General features: G+C 49.4%; 4 protein-coding genes across 4 annotated transcripts in view; 2 read left to right on the forward strand and 2 right to left on the reverse strand.

The window, feature by feature from the left end:
• Nucleotides 1–22,732, reverse strand: part of LOC139673818 (zinc finger protein 850-like) — a 190,382-nt gene that overhangs the window by 104,293 nt on the left and 63,357 nt on the right. The window contains 1 exon segment of the mRNA XM_071559639.1: nt 20,629–20,632. Within this exon segment, the coding sequence (XP_071415740.1) occupies nt 20,629–20,632 (4 nt within the window).
• The window catches only part of LOC139673814 (zinc finger protein 850-like), a 701,437-nt gene that overhangs the window by 71,631 nt on the left and 607,074 nt on the right, over nt 1–22,732 (forward strand). The window lies entirely within an intron of this gene.
• On the forward strand, nt 6,028–7,083 carry LOC139674162 (olfactory receptor 14A16-like). Its single transcript, XM_071560310.1, has one exon. The coding sequence runs from the start codon at nt 6,028–6,030 to the stop codon at nt 7,081–7,083; it is 1,056 nt and encodes a 351-aa protein (XP_071416411.1).
• On the reverse strand, nt 13,780–15,069 carry LOC139673871 (olfactory receptor 6F1-like). The gene has a single exon (XM_071559801.1). The coding sequence runs from the start codon at nt 14,940–14,942 to the stop codon at nt 13,959–13,961; it is 984 nt and encodes a 327-aa protein (XP_071415902.1). The 5' UTR covers nt 14,943–15,069; the 3' UTR covers nt 13,780–13,958.

Genomic DNA, 22,732 nt, shown 5'->3' on the forward strand with positions numbered 1-22,732 from the left:
GTCCTGGGCACTTTGCTCCCACAGAAACATCACTACAGCAGGACCCAAAGGGTTTGTGCCCGGACAGAAGCTGAAACTGCAACCCTGAATCCCCCTCATTGGCTCAGAAGAGCCAGTGGTGAGAACAAGGACAGCACAGGCAACAGGGGATGGCAGTGAAATGCCACAATGCTCCTGCCAAGGGAGGAGTGACACACAGAGATAGATGGAAATCAGAGGTTTATCCTTCCCTGGGCTGTGGCTGCTGCAGGGCAATGCACACCTGAGCCCCCACGGGCCTGAGGGCAGAGGCTCTGCTTAGGCTGGGAAAGGAGCCCAGGGAGGAGTTGGTCAGGGAAAGGTGTCTGTGCCACAGGGCCAGCAGGGAGGTGCCCACATGCCCCTCCCCAGCATTTGTGGCAGCAGCTCCCTCTCCCTCCCTGCCTGTCTGTGCTGTGAGGAGCTGTTCCTGCCAGCAGCCACCTCCCTGTCACTCCTTCCACCCACACCTTCTCCCTGCAGGGCCATGGGGCAGCTCCTTGGCCGTGCTGAGCTGTCCCTGGCAGGCAGCAGAAGCCCTGTCCCAGCATGCAGAGCCCTGGGCTGCAGGACCCTGCTCTGCAGGACAGCCCTGGGCACCCCTGGCTGCAACCCGACCCTCACACCCCACTGCCATCCCTGGGAGAAGGGAACCTTCTTGCCCTGTGCCTCCGATGCTCCACACCAGGAAATCCAGGAGAGCCATCCTGGCAGGTCTTAGTGTTGGCACTTGGCAGGATTTAGAGACACTTCTAGGAACTCACCTGCACTGCTCTGCAGCCAGAGACTTACCCTGGCAAAGTGCTGTGAAGATTCCTCTCCTGATGAGCTCTCACCTGTTCTCCCACCCCAGGAGATGTAAACCTCTTTCTCACTTCTCTTGTCTGCCCTTGGTGCCTGCAGGTCCTGCCCTGCTCTGCCATATGGCCACCTCCTCTCCACTGAAGAACTGTGGGAGTCCTTCTGAAAGATCCTGGATGCTGTGGGATGTGCCACCTTTAGGAGATCCCTGCAGGAAGGAAAGATTAACTTTCCTGCAGCCAGAGAATTCTTCATTCAAATACTGTGGAGGTTTCTCTTGTAGTGAGAGCTCAGTCCCCTCCCAGCCCAGGCTGCCTCTCACCTCTGTCCCTTCCCTGCTGTGCCCTCGGTGTGTGCAGGCAGTGCCCTGAGCCCTGCTGGGCTGTGCACAGGAGCTGCTCCTGGGCAGAGCTGTCTCTCTGCAGCGCTGCCCGCTTGCCAGGAGCTCCCTGTGTGCCAGGAGCCCGGCCCAGCTCAGCAGCACAGCAACAGCCCAGGGCATTTAATGGCCCTCTGGGGGGTTTGGTGCTGAGTCCCTGAACATCAGACCCTGAGGAAAGTTGCAGAAACCTCTTGAGAAACCCAAGTCACATTCAAACTGTAAACTTTCTTGTAATGCTAATGGGTCCCACTGAGGAATCAAACTCAGAAAACATTTCCAGCATCTTGTAAAATCACAAAGCTGGAAAGAGTAATGACAGGTCACAGAATCACAGAATCATCACGGTTGGAATAGACCTTCAAGATCCTCTGGTCCAACTCTGAGTGAAAACCACCATAATCACCCCTAAACCACTTCCCAGAGTGTTACATTGATGCCAAAGTGGTTTTTGGTTTCTGATTTTTCACATTTTGTAGATTTAGGAACACAGTAGCTATAGATTTTTTGTAGGTTAATATTTCTAGCTTAAGTTTAATGTCTTTCTATCTCTACCCCTGCCCCAGAACAGGTAGCAAGATTCTCTAGCTGTTTAGTCTCTTTTCCATGGTAAAGAGCTGAAGGATATCAGAAAGCCTACGGAATGAAACATAAACACATGTCAGAGTGACCCAGAGGTCAGGACTGGAAGAACTTCAAAAGACCTTTGTGTGCCCGAAGAAGAGGAGGTGGATAAAGACAGAGGGTCTTGACCATCCCAGACCCAGTTCCAAGGGGTGGAACAGGGGTGGAACCAGGGCTGGACTGAGAAATATGTAAAGCAATGATTGGAGAGATCTTACTATAAAAGCCATGGAAACTAGAACTGGAGGGCACGTGCATGTCATGTATTCCTGTGGGCCGTAGGCCTGTGATATTAAAGGACCTTTACATTTTATCTTACCCTACACTAACGTGGCTTAGAGTCCTGCTATGGGGGGGCACTCATGGCATCAACACCCAGGTGCCATGTGAACACTTCCAGAGACAACACCACTTCACTGAGTTACTTATTCAAGCCTATACACTCAGTGAAAAAAACAATTAATATCTAATCTGAACCTCAACTGACACAATTAAGGGTCATTTTCTCTCATCTGGTCACTACAGCCTTGATAGAACAGAACAAATCCCACCCCACTAAAACCTCATTTTCAGTCTTTGCAGAGAGCAATGAGGTCCTCTCTGAGCCTCTTCTCCTCCAGACTCCAGAACACCAGTTTTTTAGGCATTCCTCATGACACATTATTTCCAGTCTCTTCCCAAGCTCCATTCCCTTCACTGGACACACTCCAGGCCCTCAATGTCCTTTTTGCAGTGAAGGGCCCAGAACTGGACACAGGACTTGAGGTGGGGCCTCACCAGTGTCCAGTACAGATGGACAATCTCTGTCCTGGTCCTGCTGGCCCCACTAATTTTCATACAGGCCAGGATGCCATTGGGCTTCTTGCCCACATGGGCACTCTCTGGCTCATATTCAGCTGCTCTCAAACAGACATCCCAAGTCCCTTCTGGTTGAGCAGCTCTCAGGACACTCTGCCCACAGCCTGGAGCATTTCATGCGGTTTGTTGGGACCCAAGGGCAGGACCTGACACTTGGCCTTATTGATCCAGCTTGTCCAGATCCCTCTGCAGAGCCTTCCTGCCCTGTTTTAAAATAAATGCTTTGACACAGTGCACTGCACTATTTTATGCTATAAGATACTCTACTAGGAGGTTTTTAGCTTTTCCACAGGAGAGTAAATATTTAAGTAAAGGATTAAGATCTTTTATCTGTTCACTTCTCTGTTCTTTTGTCTGCTCATTTGTCATAATAAGTAATTCATTTTACATAAGTGTATCTGATTTGTCATTGTTAAAACCTGTGGGAAAAAGTGATTCAATCACACCTCTATAATTTACACTGCAGTGTAACTCTGAGGCTAAGATTGGATCCAGTCACACCAGGCTCAACTCTGAGAAGGAGTTTAGAAACCAAGGGGTCCTTTCTGCCCCTCACAGCTCAATGAGGCAGCTTCTCTAATAAACATTGTCTGAGAATTCTATTTCCACCATCACCCCATGAGGTTCCACAGAGCCCCAAGATCCTTTTGGTTCTCTGAGTCCCTGCAGGGTCAAGATGACCCTTTGATTCCATGAGGTTCTGCAGACAAACAATGATCCCTTTGGATCAGTAAGACTCTTCAGTGTCACACAGGGCCATTCATTCCATGACGTTCCACACTGTCACACTGGTCTCTTGTGCTCCACGAGGCCCTGCACTGTGACAAAGGTCCCTTAAATCCATGAGATTCCACAGTGACCTCGTGATTCCATAAGGTCCTGTGTCGGGGTAAGGTTGATTTACGGCGGTCAGAGGAGGCAGAGACAAACTCAGGCAGCAGTTAAATCAGAAGGCTTACACTGAAGACAAAGGACTTTATTTTTAGTTACAGCTTTACTTTCATCTACTTTCTTCCACAGCAAGTCATCTCAGAACTGGTCAGTCAGCTCAGTTAAGCATACATGGAAACCTTCTACTGGCCAAAAGCTCTCCTGCATTCTGTAGGTGGCTTCTTCCACCTTCAGGGTGCCCTGCAAACTTCTTTCATTCAAGAATACACTCTGAACTCTTACATATCAATCTCTTAATCAATTACCTCAGACATTCAGGGGTCCACAGACACACTGAGTTAAACCCCCTAGTCCTGCAGTGTCACAGTGGTGGTTTCAGAGATGGTGGAGCTTTTACTTTTGTGGTCAGAAATAGAGTGAGAAAGAAATAATGTCACCAAGGGCAGCTGGGGAGGCAGAGCCAGGGAGGAGGGAGAGATGTCAGTGCAGGAAGGGGCCAGCGAGGTGGGGCAGCCGGGGGATGCCGACAGCCTGCAGGGAAAGGGGCAGGGCATGGACACTGTAGGACAGCCTGGGCTGGAGAGGAGACAGGGATGTGCAGAAGCTGAAAGGCCCCAAGAGAGCCAACTTGTGCAGGCCTTTGGCCATGGCTGCTGTGTGTGCCCCTGATGGCATGAGGAGACAAGTGAGCCTTGCAGTCCTGGGGCCTCATTGCCTCCTTGTCCCTGCTCAGCAGCCTGGAAGGTGCCACCCCATTGTCCTGACCTTGGCATTGCACATTCCCACATTCCAAGTGCCCCAGGAAGGGCCTGGAGGAATGAGGGAGGGCCAAGATCACCCTTTCCAGGGCCTGTTGGTCAGGCCTTAGCCCTTTGAATTCTAAAACACAGCCAGTTTTACTAAAGATGAGAGTCATCTTTCCCTTCCTTGTCTATACTTGCCATCACTCCTTCCAGTTTTCTGCTCTAACTGGAATCTGGGGACAATTTCTCAGTCTTGTTCCTTAGTGGGACCCATTACCACTACAAGAAACTTCAGTGTTTCAATCTGCTTTGACTTCTTGAAAAGTTGTTTGAAGTTACTCTGATGGACTGAGTCTGATGTAAACAACACAAACCCCCCAGAGGGCCATTAAATGCCCTGGGCTGTTGCTGTGCTGCTGAGCTGGGCCGGGCTCCTGGCACACAGGGAGCTCCTGGCAAGCGGGCAGCGCTGCAGAGAGACAGCTCTGCCCAGGAGCAGCTCCTGTGCACAGCCCAGCAGGGCTCAGGGCACTGCCAGGGCAGCTCAGGGACACCAGCAGGGCACAGACAGAGCTTAAAGGGGCTCAGCATTGGGAGGATGACTCAGAGCTCTTGGAGGAGAAATCTTTGCAGTGCTGGACATGGTGAGTCTGTGGGTGCAGGGCAATGCAGGGGCAGCTCCTGGAGCCCCAGCTGATGGGATGTGTGAGGAGGGGGCTATTGGGGGACACTTTGGATTAGCTGTGGAGCTGGGGTTGCAGCCAGGGGTGCCCAGGACTGTGGTGCAGAGCAGGGTCATGCAGCCCAGGGCGCTGTGCTGGGGCAGGGACTCTGCTGCCTGCCAGGGTCAGCTCTCAGCCAGCCTGGGGAGCTGCTCACAGGGCTGGGGAGAAGGCCTGCATGGAATAAGTAAACACTACTATGGGGGGGAAGGGTCTTTATCCTTTGGAGAGCAGGTTGCAGGGGTGAGGGCTGCTCACAGCTCTGTCTTAGAGAACATTTCCCAGGGATCTTTTTGAGAAGTGCAGCAGGTCAGGGGCCAACTCTAAGAGAAGGACCCTATTCTTTCAGCCTTCTGTCCTGAGTATTAAGACTGGGACAGAAGCCTTAAAAATTGTCTAAGTTCAGGAAACTTCAAACTTATTATTTTTAGAGAAGAATAGAGTGAGAAATGTCAGTCATCAACACACCATGTCGTATGGACAGTGTCAGTGTCCCTTTTGCAGCCTCCTCAGGGTCATTCTTATGTTGCCATCAGAGTCTCCATAGCCAGAGATGCCACTGGACTGCTCCCTGCTGCTCCTGGGAGGAATTTTTACTCGAAAAAGGAACAATCAAGAGATGTTAAGGTGGAATACATAAAAAGTAGACTAAAGCCTTTCTTCTGCAGCCCAAAGTCTTCCAAGTCATGGGTGCAGAGGCTGAATTTCCCACTGCAGGTGGGTTACATGCAACACCCATTGTGATTGTCAATGGTGCCACAAACCACCTCCATGTCCCCAGTGCAGCAAGGCAAAGCTGAGTGCTTGGCAGCACATGGCCAGAGCTCCTACTCCTCACACCACCCTCAGCCAGTAGAAACCAGAGAAGGGAATTAAATCTCTGCTAGAGGAGATTTCTATGAAAACAGAGTGGCTTTTTTGACAGGAAGCTGTTTTACTTTTTCCCCTTCCTTTCCTGTGTTTGAACAGGCTCCATGCCAAGAAGCAGCAAATGTCCAACAGCAGCTCCATCAGCCAGTTCCTCCTCCTGCCATTGGCAGACACGCGGCAGCTGCAGCTCCTGCACTTGTGGCTCTTCCTGGGCATCTCCCTGGCTGCCCTCCTGGGCAACGGCCTCATCATCAGCGCAGTAGCCTGCGACCACCACCTGCACACCCCCATGCACTTCTTCCTGCTCAACCTGTCCCTCACAGACCTGGGCTGCATCTGCACCACTGTCCCCAAAGCCATTCACAACTCCCTCTGGCACACCACAACCATCTCCTACATGGGATGTGCTGCACAGCTCTTTCTGTTTACGTTTTTTATGTCAGCTGAGTTTTTCCTCCTCACCATCATGTGCTACGACCGCTACGTTGCCATCTGCAAACCCCTGCACTACGGGACCCTCCTGGGCAGCAGAGCTTGTGCCCACATGGCAGAAGCTGCCTGGGCCAGTGGCTTTCTCTACTCTCTGCTGCACACAGCCAACACATTTTCCCTGCCCCTGTGCCATGGCAATGCCCTGAGCCAGTTCTTCTGTGAAATCCCACAGATCCTCAAGCTCTCCTGCTCACACTCCTACCTCAGGGAAATTGGGCTCATCATGGTTAGTGCTTTTCCATTTGTGGGATGTTTCATTTTCATTATTTTCTCGTATGTGCAGATCTTCAGGGCTGTGCTGAGGATCCCCTCTGAGCAGGGACGGCACAAAGCCTTTTCCACGTGCCTCCCTCACCTGGCTGTGGTCTCCCTGTTTCTCAGCACTGGCATATTTGCCTACCTGAAGCCTCCCTCCGTCTCTTCCCCGTCTCTGGATCTGGGCCTGTCAGTTCTGTATTCGGTGGTTCCTCCAGCCCTCAACCCCCTCATCTACAGCCTGAGGAACCAGGAGTTTAAGGTAGCTCTCAGGGAAGTAATGACTGGATGCTTGACAGTGTTTTCTATTTCCCACAGTAGCATTCAGAGTTCTGTACTTTGCCTTAGGAGCTGGAAAGGTGTTTATAACACACCAGTGTTTGTGGTGCTGCTCAGCAGAGCTTGCACAGCACCAGCACTGTCCCTTTAACATTTCCACCATCAGGGGTCTGGGAAGGAGACATATCTAGGACAGATAACCCAAATTAGCCAAAGGGATAGTCTGGACCATATGACATCATTTGAGGAATAAAAGCTAAGGAAGAAGGGGTGGACATTCATTATTTACAGAGTTTGCCTTCCTAAACAACCACCTCATATCCTGAAGCCCTGCTTCCCAGAAAGTGCTGGACACTGCTAATGGGAAACAGAGAATATGGATTTTCTCTCTGTTTGGGCATGCAAACTTCTACTTTTGCTACAGTAACCTGTCTTATATGAGCCCATGAGTCATTTTATGAATTATTTTCTCTCTCATGTCAGTCTGGGAATGGAGAGTTGTCAGAACAGTTTGGTGGGCAGCTGTCATCCAACCAAGTGAACCACCAGACTGCTTGATTTCCTCTGTCAGTAGCCACCAGTGTTTGTCACTGCAGGACAAGGCTCTCTCGTTTCTTTTTTTTAAATTTTTTTCCCTTTCTGATGCTGTTGTCTTCACAGAAGTGCTTCATTCCCTCCAACTTAATGATCCCTCCTTCCTGTGTAACCAAGACCCTTTCTGTATACAAGGAGTCTCACTTTGTATTTAAGTGAAATAAATGAACATGCATCAACTTTTTTCTGTTATTGTTTTTACTATCCTTAGCAGAGCAGGAATGAACTGGAAATGAGAACAGCTTTCTAGCTGCCTGAGCCTTGGGATGCACCCTGTGCCTGGAGCAGGAAAAGCTCTTGAGGACCACAAGGGTTGGGGGTTTTGTTCTATCCTGGGGAGATGGGATGGCAGGAAGGGGCTGAGAGCTCTCAAGATCTCCTGCAGAGGAGTGCAGGGCACACAGGTGGCTCCTGTTCCTCTTGCCAAGCACATTCACCACCAGTGGGTCTGAGTCCTCTCTGAGCTCCAGATTCTGCTGTGCCTTCCCAGGGGCTGGACTGTGGTGCCACTGCCCAGAGCACCCTGCCCTGAGCAGGGCTGTGGGGCCAGACCCACCTGGGCTGTGCTGGGAGAGGCCCTTGGTGTTGGAGAGAGCCCAGGGCAGGTGGGAGAGCTTGGAGGGAGCTGGACTGGGCTGGAACAGATTTGGGAGAGAAAACCATCCGTGTATCTCTGAAGTGCTGAGGCCTGAACAACAGGCCCTGAGCCAGAGGTGATCTTGAGATGAACATTCCAATTTAATGTTCTATTTAGCCTTGTGTCTGCTTATTGGCCAAAGCCTGTATATCCTCAGTGAAATACATAAGGCTGCACCTGTGTAAACATCTGTGCTTGTTAGTGAGATACATTGGTATTCACTTATTAGGGAAGATTAGGATCTGTTCTTTGATGAGATATGAATAGATCTGTCTTTCTGTATTTAGAGACAGGTCAAGGCCATGGCAGAGATGGCTGGGCTCGATTGACAGCAGATGGTCCAAACTGACTCCCTGATTTTCCTCTGAAGCCTTGGCCAGGATTTGGGTGAAAAACAAGGAGAGAAGAAAGTCAGATATTTTCCACACTGAATAAGTGATATAAGCTTGTTTGTTTAACATATAAAAGTTGGGCTCTTTTCACAGCAAAGATGGAGAGCTCACCCAGGAGTGGATGCACCAAGTGGGATTTCCCAGTTCCCGATAGTGGCTCTCTGACCCTCCACTACTATTGCGGCTCCGGGCAGGTCTGTGCTCTTGGTGGAAGGAACACACCAGGAAGGTGGCCCAGGACACTTGTCACCCCCACTATCTCTCTCCAGTCATTTCCATCCCTGGTTGCTCAGCCCAGGGTTATGGGTGGGTTTTGCTGTGCCCACCTCCCCCCTCCTGCTGGCTCAGGGGCTGTCCCAGGGCAATGGCCAGCCCTGCCCAGCCCCTCTCCTGGCCCAGAGCCCGACAGAGCCTGAGCAGGGCTGTCTGTGAGGCCCCACAGGTGACACAGTCTCACCAGGGGCTCGGAGAGGTGTGGAATAGGACAGGCATGGGGTGACCAAGCCCAGGAACTACCCTGGGCATTCCATCAGAAGGGCCATTCCCCACCATGGATGCTCCTGCCCTGGGCTGGGGCTGCACAGGGGGCTGTGGGACCGGCTGTGGGACCAGCTGTGGGGCAGTGGGGCACAAAGGGGCCATGGAATCTCTGACAGGGGGTGACAGCAAGGCCAGGCACAGACAAGGAATTCCTGGGCATGGCCTGCGTTGTGCATGTGGAACTGCAGGGAAGGCAAAGCTTCCCTGGAGCTGGTGTCTGCCAGAAAAGTCAAGAGCCAAAAGAGCCTCAGTGGCTGTGCTGGAGACCAAGGCTGAAGGAGAGAAATGCAGGGCTGCTGTGGGATGGGGAGGGGGATTTAATTCCATCAGACACTGCTGTGGGGCTGAGGGGCTCCATGGCTTCTCTGTCTGTCTTCACTGGAAAGGTCTCTCAGGCCTCTGTGCTCAGGGAAAGCTTCAGGGAGGAGGAGAGCCCGTCTTGGCAGGAACCTCCTGCAATGGCAGAGGGACACATGACAGTGTGTGCCCCTGCAGGGCACTGCCCTGGCCATGGCACAGGCTGGGAGCGGCCTGGCTGGGAGCAGCCCTGTAAGGCAGCTGTGGGTGGGCAGGAGCTGGGCAGGAGGCAGCCGTGTGCCCTGGCAGCAAGGGAGGCCAGGAGCACCCTGGGCTGTGGGACCAGCACAGCAAGGATGTGGCTTATCCTGGTTGCTGTGGCTGAGGAAAGCTGCACAAAGAGCTGTGGAGTTTAGAAATTGTATCCTCTTTCATTTGTACTGTGGGCAATGAAGGGAAACTTTCTGTGCCTCTAAGTGTCACCAGTTCCTGATCCCCTAAAGAGCACAAACCTGATGAGTTCCTACTCCAGTGACACTTGGATCTCCCTCCACACCCAGAGTACAAAGCTCCTTTATTCCAAAAGGTTCCTTGAAATGGAGGGATTAAGGACGCAGGACAGGATGTGGGGAACAGTTACAGGGCATGACCAAGGATTTGGGATAGTTGTGACCCCAGGGCAGGACCCACCACTTGGCCTTGTTGAACCTCATCCAACTGACCAGGGCCCATCGATCCAGCTTGCCCAGGCCCCTCTGCAGAGCCTTCCTGCCCTCCAGCAGATCAGCAATCCCACCTAAACTGTTGTCATCTGCAAACTGACTGAAGGTGCACTTGATCTCCTCATCCAGATCATTGATAAAGATGTTTAACTGAACTGACCCCAATACTGATCCCTGGGAAAAATCCTGGATGTAATTCCATTCCCCACCAGTCCTTGGGCTTGGCCATCCAGACAGATTTTCCCCCACTGAACAGATGCTGCAGAGAGTGTCTGATAAAGTTCTTGTCACCCCAGAATATTGGGATTGATGCAGATTTAACTCAGCAGAAGGCAGAATTTCATGCTCCTTCTCTCTTTTCCTCCCTCTCTGGATCAAGGGAAATTCTGACTGCAGTGTGTGACCTGTGTGCGAAGAGCAAATATGGACAGAATCGGGACAGGAAGTGTTTGGGAATATCTTGTGACCTGTACTTGACAAAGAACATTTTTGCATTTGGTCTAAGACTACCTATTGTGGAAAGTGAACTTCAGTGGAAGCAACGTGGGCTTAATGTACAGCTAAGGAAGGAGTTGTGGGTTTTGGTTTGTTTGTGCCTTCCTTTGTTTTGGTTTTTTTTCTTTTTTTTTTTTTTTTTCTGAAGTAAATGAACATCCCTGTGTGTCTCCTGCAGCTCCTTCTCCAAGTATAGCAGGTGGGAGTTGGTGCCAAGGAGCTGAAACCTGCAGGTCCAGCCTTTAGTGGAGGAAGCTCAGATTGCACAAGGCTGCTTTGAGTGCCAGGCATGTGATGAGGGAAATGGTGGGGCAGGGATTAGGGATAACGTTTGATTAAATGTAAGACGTAAAGGGTCTTGATTTTCATACTTATTTAGACTGCATTAATTGGTACTCATGATCAAAGTAATTTGGGGATTTCTGACATTAATGTATAAACAGGAAAAAATAAACAGGCCACAAAAAATACATCTTTTCTCTTTATTTTAACACAAGATATTAACTTTGAATGCATTTCTGAGATCTCTGTAATTGACCACAGAAGATTTGAAAATTTACAAGCAAATTATTCCCAGGGGCTTGTCTTGTTGAAGATGCCATCACTGAGAAGAGACTATGGAGGGAACAAGCAGACAAGGAGACCATCCCTGGTGCTTGGGAACAAAATCAATTAGGAATTGCTGCTATCAGTGTATAAATAGGAAAAAGGTAAACAGGACAAAAATAAATATTTCTTCATGCATTTTGTTAATGTAATACACTCACTTTGAATACACTTCTGGAATCTGTCTAATTAACCACAGAAGAATTGAAGACTTAATAATAAATTATTCCCAGAGGTTTGTCTTGACTGAACCAGCCTTTAGAAAAGGAAAATTCATCAGCAAACCTGCAGGTTCCTGAGGATGTCAGCAAGCTCTGCTCAGGCCTGGGCCGTACCTGTTCCCTTGCACACTTTATCTATCCCCTCTGCTTTTCAGCCTCACTCAGACCCAGGAACTCCTCAGCTTTACTGGCACCTCTCTGTTCTTGCTGTGTCTGTCTTCCAACATATTTTCTGAGTATCCGTCAGTTCCTGTGTTTCCCACAACTCACTCAGCTTCTTCCTGAGCTTTGCTAATGCTCCCTAAGCATCCACAGTGCCCTTGCCACTCCGTATCTCCACACAAATATCCTTCTGCTGCTTCAATTTACAAAATCATCAGCCTGTTTCAGTTCAGCATGAGCCCACCTCACCCTGCCAGTTCAGCTCTGTCCCCACCTTTAGCACCCCTGCAGCTGCACACACTCTGCTCTCTCTGCACTGTGCATTTAGGAAAGAGTAAAGCTGGGCACACGTGTAAGCTGGGAGAGGTGTGGCTGGAAACAGCCCCACAGAGAGGGACCTGGGGGTGCTGGTGGGCAGCAGGGTCAGTGTGAGTCAGCAGTGTGCCCTGGCAGCCAGGAGGGCAAACAGCACCCTGGGGAGCATCAAACAGTAAAACCAGCTGGTCACTGAGGTGATTGTCCTGCTGTGTTCAGTGCTGGGGTGGCCTCACCTTGAGTACTGTGTGTAGTCCTGGGCCCCACAACTTAAGAAGGATGTCAAGGTCCTGGAATGCTGCCAGAGAAGGGCAACAAAGCTGCTGAAAGGGCTGGAAGGCATGTTCTGTGAGAAGCATCTTAGGACTCTGGGCTGCTCTAGTTTTGAGTAAAGGAGGCTGAGACTCTCTACAGCTTCCTGAGGAGGGAGCATGGAGAGAGAGGTGCTGATCTCTTCTGCCTGGTATCCAGTGATAGAACATGTGGGAATGATTCAAAGCTGCACCAGGGAACGTTTAGTTTGAACAGGAACTATTTCTTTACTGACAGTGTAGTGAAACTCTGGAACAGACTTCCCAGAGAAGTGGGGGATACTCCAAACCTGTCAGTGGTTAAGAGACATTTGGAGAGTGCCCTTAATCACATGCTGTAATTTTGGTCCACACTGAAGGGGTCAGGCAGTTCGTTCATTGTAGATCCCTTTTAACAAAATTATTCTCATGTAGTCTGAACTCCTCTATTGCACAGGTGTACCTGTGCATGGTGGATCCCTCCAGCAGCTGTGCTCAGTCACCCACCTGCTCAGCAGCTTACACCAGTCTCACCAGTGGCAGACATTTGGACACATGAGCCCCTGGGGCCACAGTCCCATTCCAGGTGCCGGTACAGACCCTGCCAGTGACACATAGACACACAGAGACAGACACACACAGACAGACACAGACAGACACACACAGACAGACTCACACACACAGACAGACTCACACACACAGACACACACACAGAGACACACACGGGCAGACACACACACAGACACACACACACACAGACACACACAGATGGACTCACACAGACACACACAGACACACACAGACGGACTCACACACACAGACGGACTCACACACACACACAGACTCACACACAAAGACGGACTCACACACACACACACAGACACATAGACACACACAGACACAGACACACACACAGACACAGACACACACACAGACACACACACACACACACACAGACACACACACACACACACACACAGAGACACGCACACACACACACACACAAACCCTCAATTCCAGTCCCTCTGGTTGTTCAGTTTCACGTATTGACATACGGGCTGTTTGATGTCCTGGCCCTCCTCCAGCTGCTGCTCTCACACCCCCAGGCTCACACACTCATGCAGATTAGAGATTTGCTCACACAGGAGTTGCAGAATAGTTTAACTCCTACACAAAGAAGTTAAAAATTAAGTTTAATGAGAAGACAGGACAGGCTGCATGGATTGGGATCCTTCCCTCAACTTCCCACAAGTCCTGGGCTATCCAAAAATGCTCTTCCCCTGCATTCCAGAATGTGTCCTACACTCCTAGGCAACAATCCCCTTAATCCAAGTGGTGATCTGCTCTCACTGACTTAGAGGTTTCAAACTGAGACAACAGGGCTGACGACTCTCCCAGGGCAGCCTTGGAAGGAGCTGGGACAAGGAGTCCATTTCTCAGGAGCCTGTAATCTGGACTGTCACTCGGCACAGTTCCTCTGTGCTCTTCTCTGCTTGGGAGATGGATTCTTAGACACCTTATGGCTCCCCATTGATGGGTCTGGCAGCAGCCAGGGCAGAGGATTAAGTGAGTTACTCCTCCTACCACTGTTAGTGCCCTGTCTGTGTGTGGAGAGGAGCTTCTTATCACTTGGCCTGACACAGTCTGACAAGAGATTAAATCTCCCAAGGCATCCATGCGTGGTGGTTACATACATGGCATTGTTGAACATAGGATAGCATGTCCTTGGCATTTCTGTCCAGAAATGCATCCTGATTAGGGGAAAAGCTTTATTATTGTCCTGGCAAGGAATTTGTTCAGTGCCAGTATCACAGCCCTGTTCCTCAGGCTGTATATGAATGGATTTAAGAATGGGTACAGGACTGTGTTCAGCAAAGTCACAATTTTGTTGGTCTTCAAGGAAGCATCTTCTGAAGGACACATGTAGAGAGCAATACAGCTCCCATAGGCAATGGATAAGGTGATGAGATGGGAAGAACAGGTAGCAAAAGCTTTCTTCCTCTCAGAGGCTGCTGGAAGATGCAGAATACAGAAAAGGATGCACATGTAAAATGCCAGAGTGAAGCACAAGGAACCCATCAGGACACACGATGAGAAAACAGAGTCTATTTTCCAAAGCAGGCTGGTGTCAGAGCAGGACAGTTTGAACCAGGGGGTGTTGTCACAAAGAAAGTGGGGGATCCTGTTGGAGCCACAGAAAGACAGCTCAGGGAGGAAGAGCAGGCGGTAGCTCTGGAGGCTGAAGCCGATGGCCCAGGCAGCAACGAGCAGGCAGAGGCAGAGCTGAGGCTCCATGAGGGCAGCGTAGTGCAGGGGTTGGCAGATGGCAACACAGCGGTCACAGGACATGACCACAAGCAGGATGAACTCTGTGCAGCCCAGGGCAAAGTAGAAATAGGATTGGGCAAAGCAGCTGCTCAGTGAGATGGTTTTCTGATCAGAACTCAGGATTGCAAACAATTTGATGCTTGTGGAGGATGTAAACCAGATTTCCAGGAAGGCCAAGTTGCTGATGAAAAAGTACATGGGGGTTTGCAGGTGATGATCCACACACACAAGGAAAATGATGGTTGCATTCCCCAGCACTGTTGTCAGGTACATGAGCAGAAGGACCAGAGAGAGAAACAGCTGCAGTCTTTGATCAAGCCCTGGGAAACCCTCTAGGATGAACTCAGTAACTGCTGTTTCATTTTCTGGGCCCAGGCTGAATTTCAATCCATCCTGCTGAGACAGGAACATGGCAAAACTAAGGGTGATAATTTCACAGTCTGGACAAAAGTTCTATCCTTGCCTCTCTGCTCCTTTCTGTCCTGCAGTCTTCTGACATAGCACAGAGATTGTCCTTCAAGCAATTCTCACACCCTGAGTTTTCTGTTTCACATTTCACTTAAGAGTCCTCAGAGATTTTGTTGTCTTCTTTCTACCTCTTCCAAACACTCACAAAGAATTGTTCCACCAAAAGAGAGGATTTTAAGGGGACTGTTGGCTATTTCACCCCATTCCTGGGAAATTCCAAGCTCACTCAGACCTGTTGCAAACATCTGTCACACCTGCCCGCCAAAAGCCTCTCTTCTACTGCACAGATGCTAAACCACAAAATCACATCCACTCTGTATGTTTCTACTTTTCAGTACTTGCCTTTTGCACTGGGAATCCCTGAGAATCCATTCATTTCAAAATAAGCCATATCAAGTATTTTGCAATGCCCTGCTTTCTTCCACAGCTTCTTGCTGGCTGGTTCTTCAAGAAAGGAGAGTGGAGGGCAGAATAGGAACCAGGTATATCTTGTATTTTTAGTACTCTTCACAATCACTGGAATCTATTATGGATGACAGAGTGTTCCACACAGTCCCACCTCACACCTGTCTGCACCAGAATGCTCTTGTTTCCATTCAGCTGCTCATTGCTATTGCTGTCAGATGTTCTAACCTAAATGCAGGGCAAGAGAAGTGTGCCAGGAAGAGATTTGTAACCTTCCCTTTGCATGCCAGTTTTAGATTCAGAGAACTCAGACTCCAGAGTCTTGTCTTGTCTGCACTGACTATGGAGGGAGCCTGGAGAAAACAAGTTCCCATGAGTGCCTGCAGTGGAGTAAACTCACTATTCAAGCCTCAAATCTCTGATTAATTAAGTTGTTATGCTTTTAAATCAAAATACACAGTTCACAGAAGGAAGCATGAGGAAAATATATGCAGTAAAGTCTGGTGTTTTTCCTTTTATCTTTTGATTTTGTTTTTACACAGAGAGGAGCAGAGCAGATGACTCCAAAAACAGGGTGATTCAAAATGCCAGGGGGAGGAGAGGAGATGGTGGGTTTGAAGCAGTGAAACAAAGCTGTGTTGATGTGCCAGCAGAGCACTGAAGCCATTTGTCCCCTGGGTGGTGCAGGGACTCTCCCAGCTCATTGTGCACACAGACGAGAGGAGAGACTGAGCTGGGACAGTCTGTCAACTGGAAACCAAGTGATGGAGTTCAGTCAAGATCCTTCACAATTAACCAACTCCAAAAGGAGCATAAATGAGTCACTTTCCAAAGTAACTGTTGGACTGAATTGTGGGGGACCTCTCCAGATGGGAACTCCAGACAGTCCCAGGGATGAGCAGATCCTGCTGTGTCCAGGCCTGTTCTTGTGCATAAATGTAGTGATTCCATCCTGGGTGGAGAATCTGAGAGACTGAGATGTTTCAGAGATCCCTGTAACAGCTTCTGCTGCACAACTGAGTGAAGCTGAATAATTTGGAAGGATCTGACACCTGTCAGAGAGAAAAAGTGAGGAAGAAGTAGAGATACAAAATGTGCTGATACTAATTGAGAAGGTCCTCTGAGCATTGTTTCACCACCCAAACTGTTATAGGAACAGTATTTGGGAAAGCACTGCATAAAGAACAGTGAAGTACCTGGAAAGGGAGACTTGTCCAAAGAGTACATAAAAGTCTTCTTGTCAGAGGGTTCCACTACTTCCTAAAATTTACATTCAGGGCTAGAGTCAGTTGTTTGCAGAGAGCTCAGCCCCTTTCCAGGGAGGTGCCCCCCAAATCCCCCCGTTTCCTGAGCATTCCTGTGCCAGGCACTGGCACATCCCAGGCAGCCCCTGCCCAAAGCAGCCAGGAGTGGGGCCAGGACCAGGTTGGGGCAGGGGGGGCTGGAGGCTGTGGGGGCTTTGGCAGCGGCAGTCAGGATGGATCACAGAATGCCAGAATGTGCTGAGTGGGAAGGGACCCACAAGGATCATGGAGTCCAACTCTCAGCCCTGCACAGAACCATCCCTAAGAGTCACACCCTGTGCCCCAGAGCATCATCCAAACACCCCTGGGGCTCTGTCAGCCTTGGGGCTGTGCCCACTGCCCTGGGGAGCCTGGTCAGTGCCCACCACCCTCTGGGGGAAGAACCTCTTTCTAAAATCCAACCTAACCCTGCCCTGACACAACTCCAGGCCATTCCCTGGGTGCTGTCCCTGGTCCCCACAGAGCAGAGATCAGTGCCTGCCCCTCCTCTGCCCCTACCAAGGAAGTTGTACCTGCACTGAGATCTCCCCTCAGTCTCCTCTTGTGCAGCTCAACACACCAAGTGCCCTCAGCTGCTCCTCACACGCTTCCCCTGCAGGCCCTTCCCCATCTTGGTTGCCTCCTTTGGACACTCTCTAATGGCCCATTATCTTGCCTCTGTTGTGGTGCCCCAAAGTGCCCCATACTGCAGGTGAGGGAACTGCCAGGGCTGTGTGATGTGGGGCCTGAGGGTGCCCAGGGGACACTGTGACACTGCAGGGGACATTGTGACACTGCAGGCCCAGGGCACAAATCCTCTCCAGTCTGATTGGAGCAGTGTGGGGCTGTCACCTGGGATATCAAGTACAACCTCAGAGAGGAAAAGATTGGGAGATGCCCAAAGGAGTCTGCAGTGGATCCCAAAATAGAGAGCCACTTCCAAAAGGGCAAAACCAACTTGGAAGCTTCCCTGGAGGAGTTGAGGGCTGTTATCTGGGATTTCAGAGTCCAAAGTCAGGGACTGAGGCTCCAAGAGATGTCTGGGAGGAGTCTCAGGTGGATCCTGGAAGATGGAAGTCCCAGGAAAAAAAAGCAAACTCATCTCAGGTACCTGCCCTGGAGGAGTCTGGGGGTGTTCCCTGGGATCTCACCTGCCCTGAGGGGGGGGCAGGGCAGGGGCTGGGCCTGGGGAGGGGAATGAACTGAAGAATAATCAGGAAATTGTTGTTTTTTATTCTTCCTGTGTGGAAACCAAAGGCTTAATATGATGGAGGGAGGTAAAAATAGCATGAAATGACAACTTTGAGGACTCTGTCTGTGGTGTAGTAATTGTTCATAGTTAATAGTTATTAATTAGAACTAATAGAATTAATAGTATTATTACTTTGTTCATCTATTAATATGTTTCTATAGAATTATACCCAATACAACCATTGTACCTGTTACTGGTCATTGCCTGGGGACCTATAAAAGATCAGGTGACCTTGATGGGACATAAACAAGGGACATAAACAAGGGGTGTCAGGGGAATATCTGAGTGGAAATGGCCTCAAGTGGTTCCAGGGCAGGTTTAGGTGGATATCAGGAAAATGTTTCCATGGAAAGGGTTTTCCAGCCCTGGCTCAGGGCAGTGGTGGAGTCCCCATCCCTGGAGGTGCCCAAGGACACGTGTGGAGGTGGCACTTTGGGACGTGGTTCATTGGTGGCCATAGCAGGGGTGGGTTAATGGTTGGACTTAATGACCCCAGAGGGTTTTTCCAGCCCTGACCACTGAAGGGTCCTGAACACGAGACGGTCGTGACCATGAGATGATCATGAGATGACCATGAGCATGATGTGATCAGACCCATGAGAGGACACCGACCATTTGGCCATGAGGTTTACACTGACCATTTGACCATGAGCTGTGTCTTGGGTTGAGCTGGTAAAATGCCAACTGCCCAGTACAGATCCAGTCTCCCTCCCCTTCTTGCTGAGAAAAGGGAGGAAAAAAACCCCTCAAAGATTTAAACTTAATTATATGTATTTATACAGAAAAAAAAAAAGAGAAAACTATTAATATAAGACACATCTAGACAAGTTAGATATAACAACAATTTTCTACCTCCCATCAAAACAGACCTCATCACTCCATAAAGCACCTCAAAAGACACCCAGCAAGGCAAAAGAGAGAGAATGACAATAAAATGTTTTACTTCCCTGAACTCAAACAAAATGGGAAGTAGCAGTGGGCAGCAGCCAAGGCCCACTCCACCAAGGCAGCAGCTGCGTGTCTTGCCTCTACTTCGGCCAAGATGGGAACTGAGAGAACACCTCCTACTCTACTGCACTTCTATCTCAGTTTTGCATCATTGAGGATGAAATATTTCTTTGGTTGCTCATGTCAGGTGACACCTGCCCCTCCTAATCTACATAACATTATCAGGGCCTGCTAAAGGTAAGGCCCACATCTAGGCCTAACTAAAACTACTACAATCATACCAAAGGACATCAAACCCATATTCTACATCTGTCTATTTCATGTGCTTAAACAGTTTTTGTTTTTTCAGAGCCATCTTCCACCCCTCCATATTGTGGGCATTAGTCCATTAGGTGGGGTATTTGGGGCAATAAAAGAACAGTTCATCATTGGACACCAACATTGGTTCAGCTCAGGTCTTCTTCACCTGATGGTTCATGTCCTGCAACACACAACTCAAAATGCAAGTTATTTTGTTCTCCCAAGGTTAAATGTCCTTGAGGCACACACTGGGTCTCCATCCCCTTCTCAGGGGTCACCATCCCCTTCTCAGGGGTCACCATCTCCTCACTGGGGTCACTACATCCTCTTCAGGGGTTTTCACAATAGCAAGCACATGTTTCACAGCTGTGGATAACCTTAGAAATTGTGTCCATGGTTAAATCCACCCATCGGTCTTGCCCACCTACAGGTGGCCCAAGGCATCTGGGCCCACCAAGCCAGGAACAACTCTCCCTTATTCTAGTCCAGGTGTGATGTTCATTAGCTCTCAACACTTCCAATTGGTCTTCTTCCATCAATCTAGCCATCCCCACAGGGCATGGGCTATCATCACCAAGTCAGTGTAGAGGTAAAGCCTTGGCCACTGCTCTGGTTCTGCAATGTCCCACAGTCTCAGTTGTCCCTCTCCTCCTCCTGGCTGGAGGCAGGGCAGCCTTATTGCTGCTCTTGGCTCTTTTCTGAGGTCTCTGCGTCAACTACGTGGACAGCCTTTTTACCACCTTTCTTCCATTTTATATACAGAACTAGATCCACTGTCCCACCACCTCATGTCTTCCCCCATGTCACACAGGAAGGACCACAGTTCACCACATGACCCACACTTGGGGTTTGCTCTCTGTCTGGGTGGAGCAGGACAGAAAGCACAGTCTCTTCATCTGTACTCATATTCTTGGGGTGTTGACACAGGAAAGGTGTCTGAACTTAGAAGGGCAGTCAAAAGAGAGGTTAACACAAGCATCCAGCAGGGAGAAACCATTGTTTATGTTTTGATGTTCCACATGTACTAAAACTATGACAATAACTAGGTATGTTTATATAAACAAGGTCTGGTACAGCAGCCACAGCTCCCGGGAAGCCTCCAAGCTCCTGGGAGGCCAGCCAAGGTCCACTGGCCAAAACTGGGTAGACACACCAATCTTTGTTTTGGTTCGAAAGGTTGGCAAGATGCCAAGTATGAACCAAAGTGACAAAGACCCCTCTTCCCCACCCCGCCAAAAAAAAATGGAAAAAACCCTCAGAAACTTACACTTAACTTGTTTCTAGAAAGAGAGAAAATTAAAAGTAAACTACAATACAATACTCGCTCACACAAGTTAGATATAATGAACAATTTTTTCATCTCCCCACCCAACAGAAAACTGAACTTCTCAGGACACAAATCTCACTATTCTGGTTGCAAAATCACCCAAGAGAACTCCACCCCCCTAGGGACAGACCCAAGCAAAGAGAAAACTAAGAATAAACATTTCACTTTCCTGTAGGTAACATAGAGGTGAGGTGGTTCTGGACCCAACTCAGCGGATGACAGCAGCAGCATCCTGCCACTACCATGGCCAAGACCAAAGAGACAAGCACCTCCTCCTACACTGCATTTATATTTGAGATGACAGCAGAATATGGTACAGAATACCACTGGCCAGAAGAAGACAGCTGTCAGCTGGCCTGACCCAGCTCCAGTCAGCTGATAATCCCAGGCCTGCTCTAAAAACTAAAGCCTAAATTTAGGCCTACACCTACTTAAACACAGGACATGCAAGAACCTTAGTGACCCCTCCAAGTCAATACAGCAGAGCATTAAAAAGCTGAAAGAGTTTACTGTTCAACTTGAGAAAAGTGATGATCGAGGGATGAGCAGTTTAACTGGCCTGATACGTTTGACACAGGACCATGGTTAAAGAAAGCATTTATTGTTACATCAATGAGTTTGTTTGTGGTTTTTGCTATTATGCTTTGTGTTCTGTCTTTGTTTTCTTGCATGCAGCATATGATTAATCACAGTTTTGCACAAGTCTCTGTGTTACAGCCCAAAAATAAAAAGGGGGAGAGGTGGGACTGCAAGTATGGCGTGAAACCACAGAGATGCTTGCAGATGTCAGCAGGAAGCCATGGGCTTTGAGCAGAAACAAAGAAGAGCTGTTTGCACTCCAGATCTTAAGTCTGACCCTTTCTGTCTCAGAGTTTTGTCCTGCTTGCTGTATTTGTGGTGCTGCGCATGGCTTAAAAGACCGTTAACTTTCCTGGGTAGTGGAAAAGTACCAGCTGGCATGTCTCTCCCCCTAGTTTGCATGCTCCTCTCTCAAACCCTACAAATTGCAGAGTTCGTAACTAGTGAGGGTCTCAGTTTGTACAAGCAACCTGAGCCTGTGCCTCAGTTGCCAAAAAACAGCTTACAAGTCAGCAAAAACTACAAGCCACCAAAGCCTGCCCCCATCGAGACACCCAAACCAACCCCATGGTGGCAAAAGCCTCAATAAAACCAGCTGTAAAATTCTGACTTTTGGAGTTTATCGCCCCCTTCCCTTCAATGTGCCACATTTAATTAATCAGGTGGTTATTTCAACCCCTCAAAGACAAGACTATGATCTGGATGCTCAGCCTTGGCCCAGCTCCGGCATCGCTCCAGCCAGTGCTGACTCAACCAGCCCTGAGTTCTCCAGCCCAGAGTTCTTTTCAAGAACTCCCCCTCACAGTGGAGCTCAGGAGACTGGGATCAGCTTCCTGGTGCTGCTTAAACAGGAGCTCATGGAGACTGGGAGGAGACTTTTGGTACTGAGTAAGTTATTGGCACACCCAGAAAAGACACGAGAAATCACTAACCAGGACAGGAATTCCTTCTCAGTGGCCACAGTTGAATATTCGGGTGTTCCCCAGCAGCTTTGTAGTTCTGTTCTCAGTGTGTTTCCTTGCCAAAAGAAAGGGGTACGGAAACCAGCAGCAGAAACAGTTGTCTGCCTTAAACTTGATGTTTAAAAGTTTCTGACCAAGGGAGATGTGACTGGAATGTTCATGGTTCGTGGCTCCAACATGCTCCAGTTGCAAAAGCAGTGGGTGCTTTGCTGCCCTTGGGCAAAGGAACCACCCAGAGGCACAGGGGGGAACATCCAACCCCGGAGGTGACAGGCTGGGCTTGGAGCCACAGAAGGGAAGGGTTATTTTTATGCTTTTATATCACTACAGAAAGGATCCAAAACTGCTCCAAAGCTACTTTACATGGAAACAAAGTGTTCTAAACCCTACATATACACATATATCGATAACGTAAATCTAATCTGCCTCAAGGGGTGGATTAAAAAGTACCTGGGTCACCCTCAGCTTTAGGGGGGTCAGGACAGGTTCCAGACAAGGAGGAAGCTTCTGGCAGCTGCTCACAGAACCCACTCCTGAAGCCCACCCTGCTACCAAAATCTGGCCACACAAACCCAATGCACTGCCCAGCATGGATCACCTGGCAGGTGGGTCTCCAGGTCTCTGCTAAACAGGCTTCATCAGGAAGGCTGGTCGTCAAGTCTTTACCCAACATGGGT

Source organism: Pithys albifrons, chromosome 7 (assembly GCF_047495875.1).
Source record: "Pithys albifrons albifrons isolate INPA30051 chromosome 7, PitAlb_v1, whole genome shotgun sequence".
NCBI lineage: Eukaryota > Metazoa > Chordata > Aves > Passeriformes > Thamnophilidae > Pithys > Pithys albifrons.

Coding starts and splice junctions, on each gene's coding strand:
- LOC139674162 (XM_071560310.1), top strand. CDS start 6,028: ATGTCCAACAGCAGCTCCATCAGCCAGTTCCTCCTCCTGCCATTGGCA.
- LOC139673871 (XM_071559801.1), bottom strand. CDS start 14,942: ATGTTCCTGTCTCAGCAGGATGGATTGAAATTCAGCCTGGGCCCAGAA.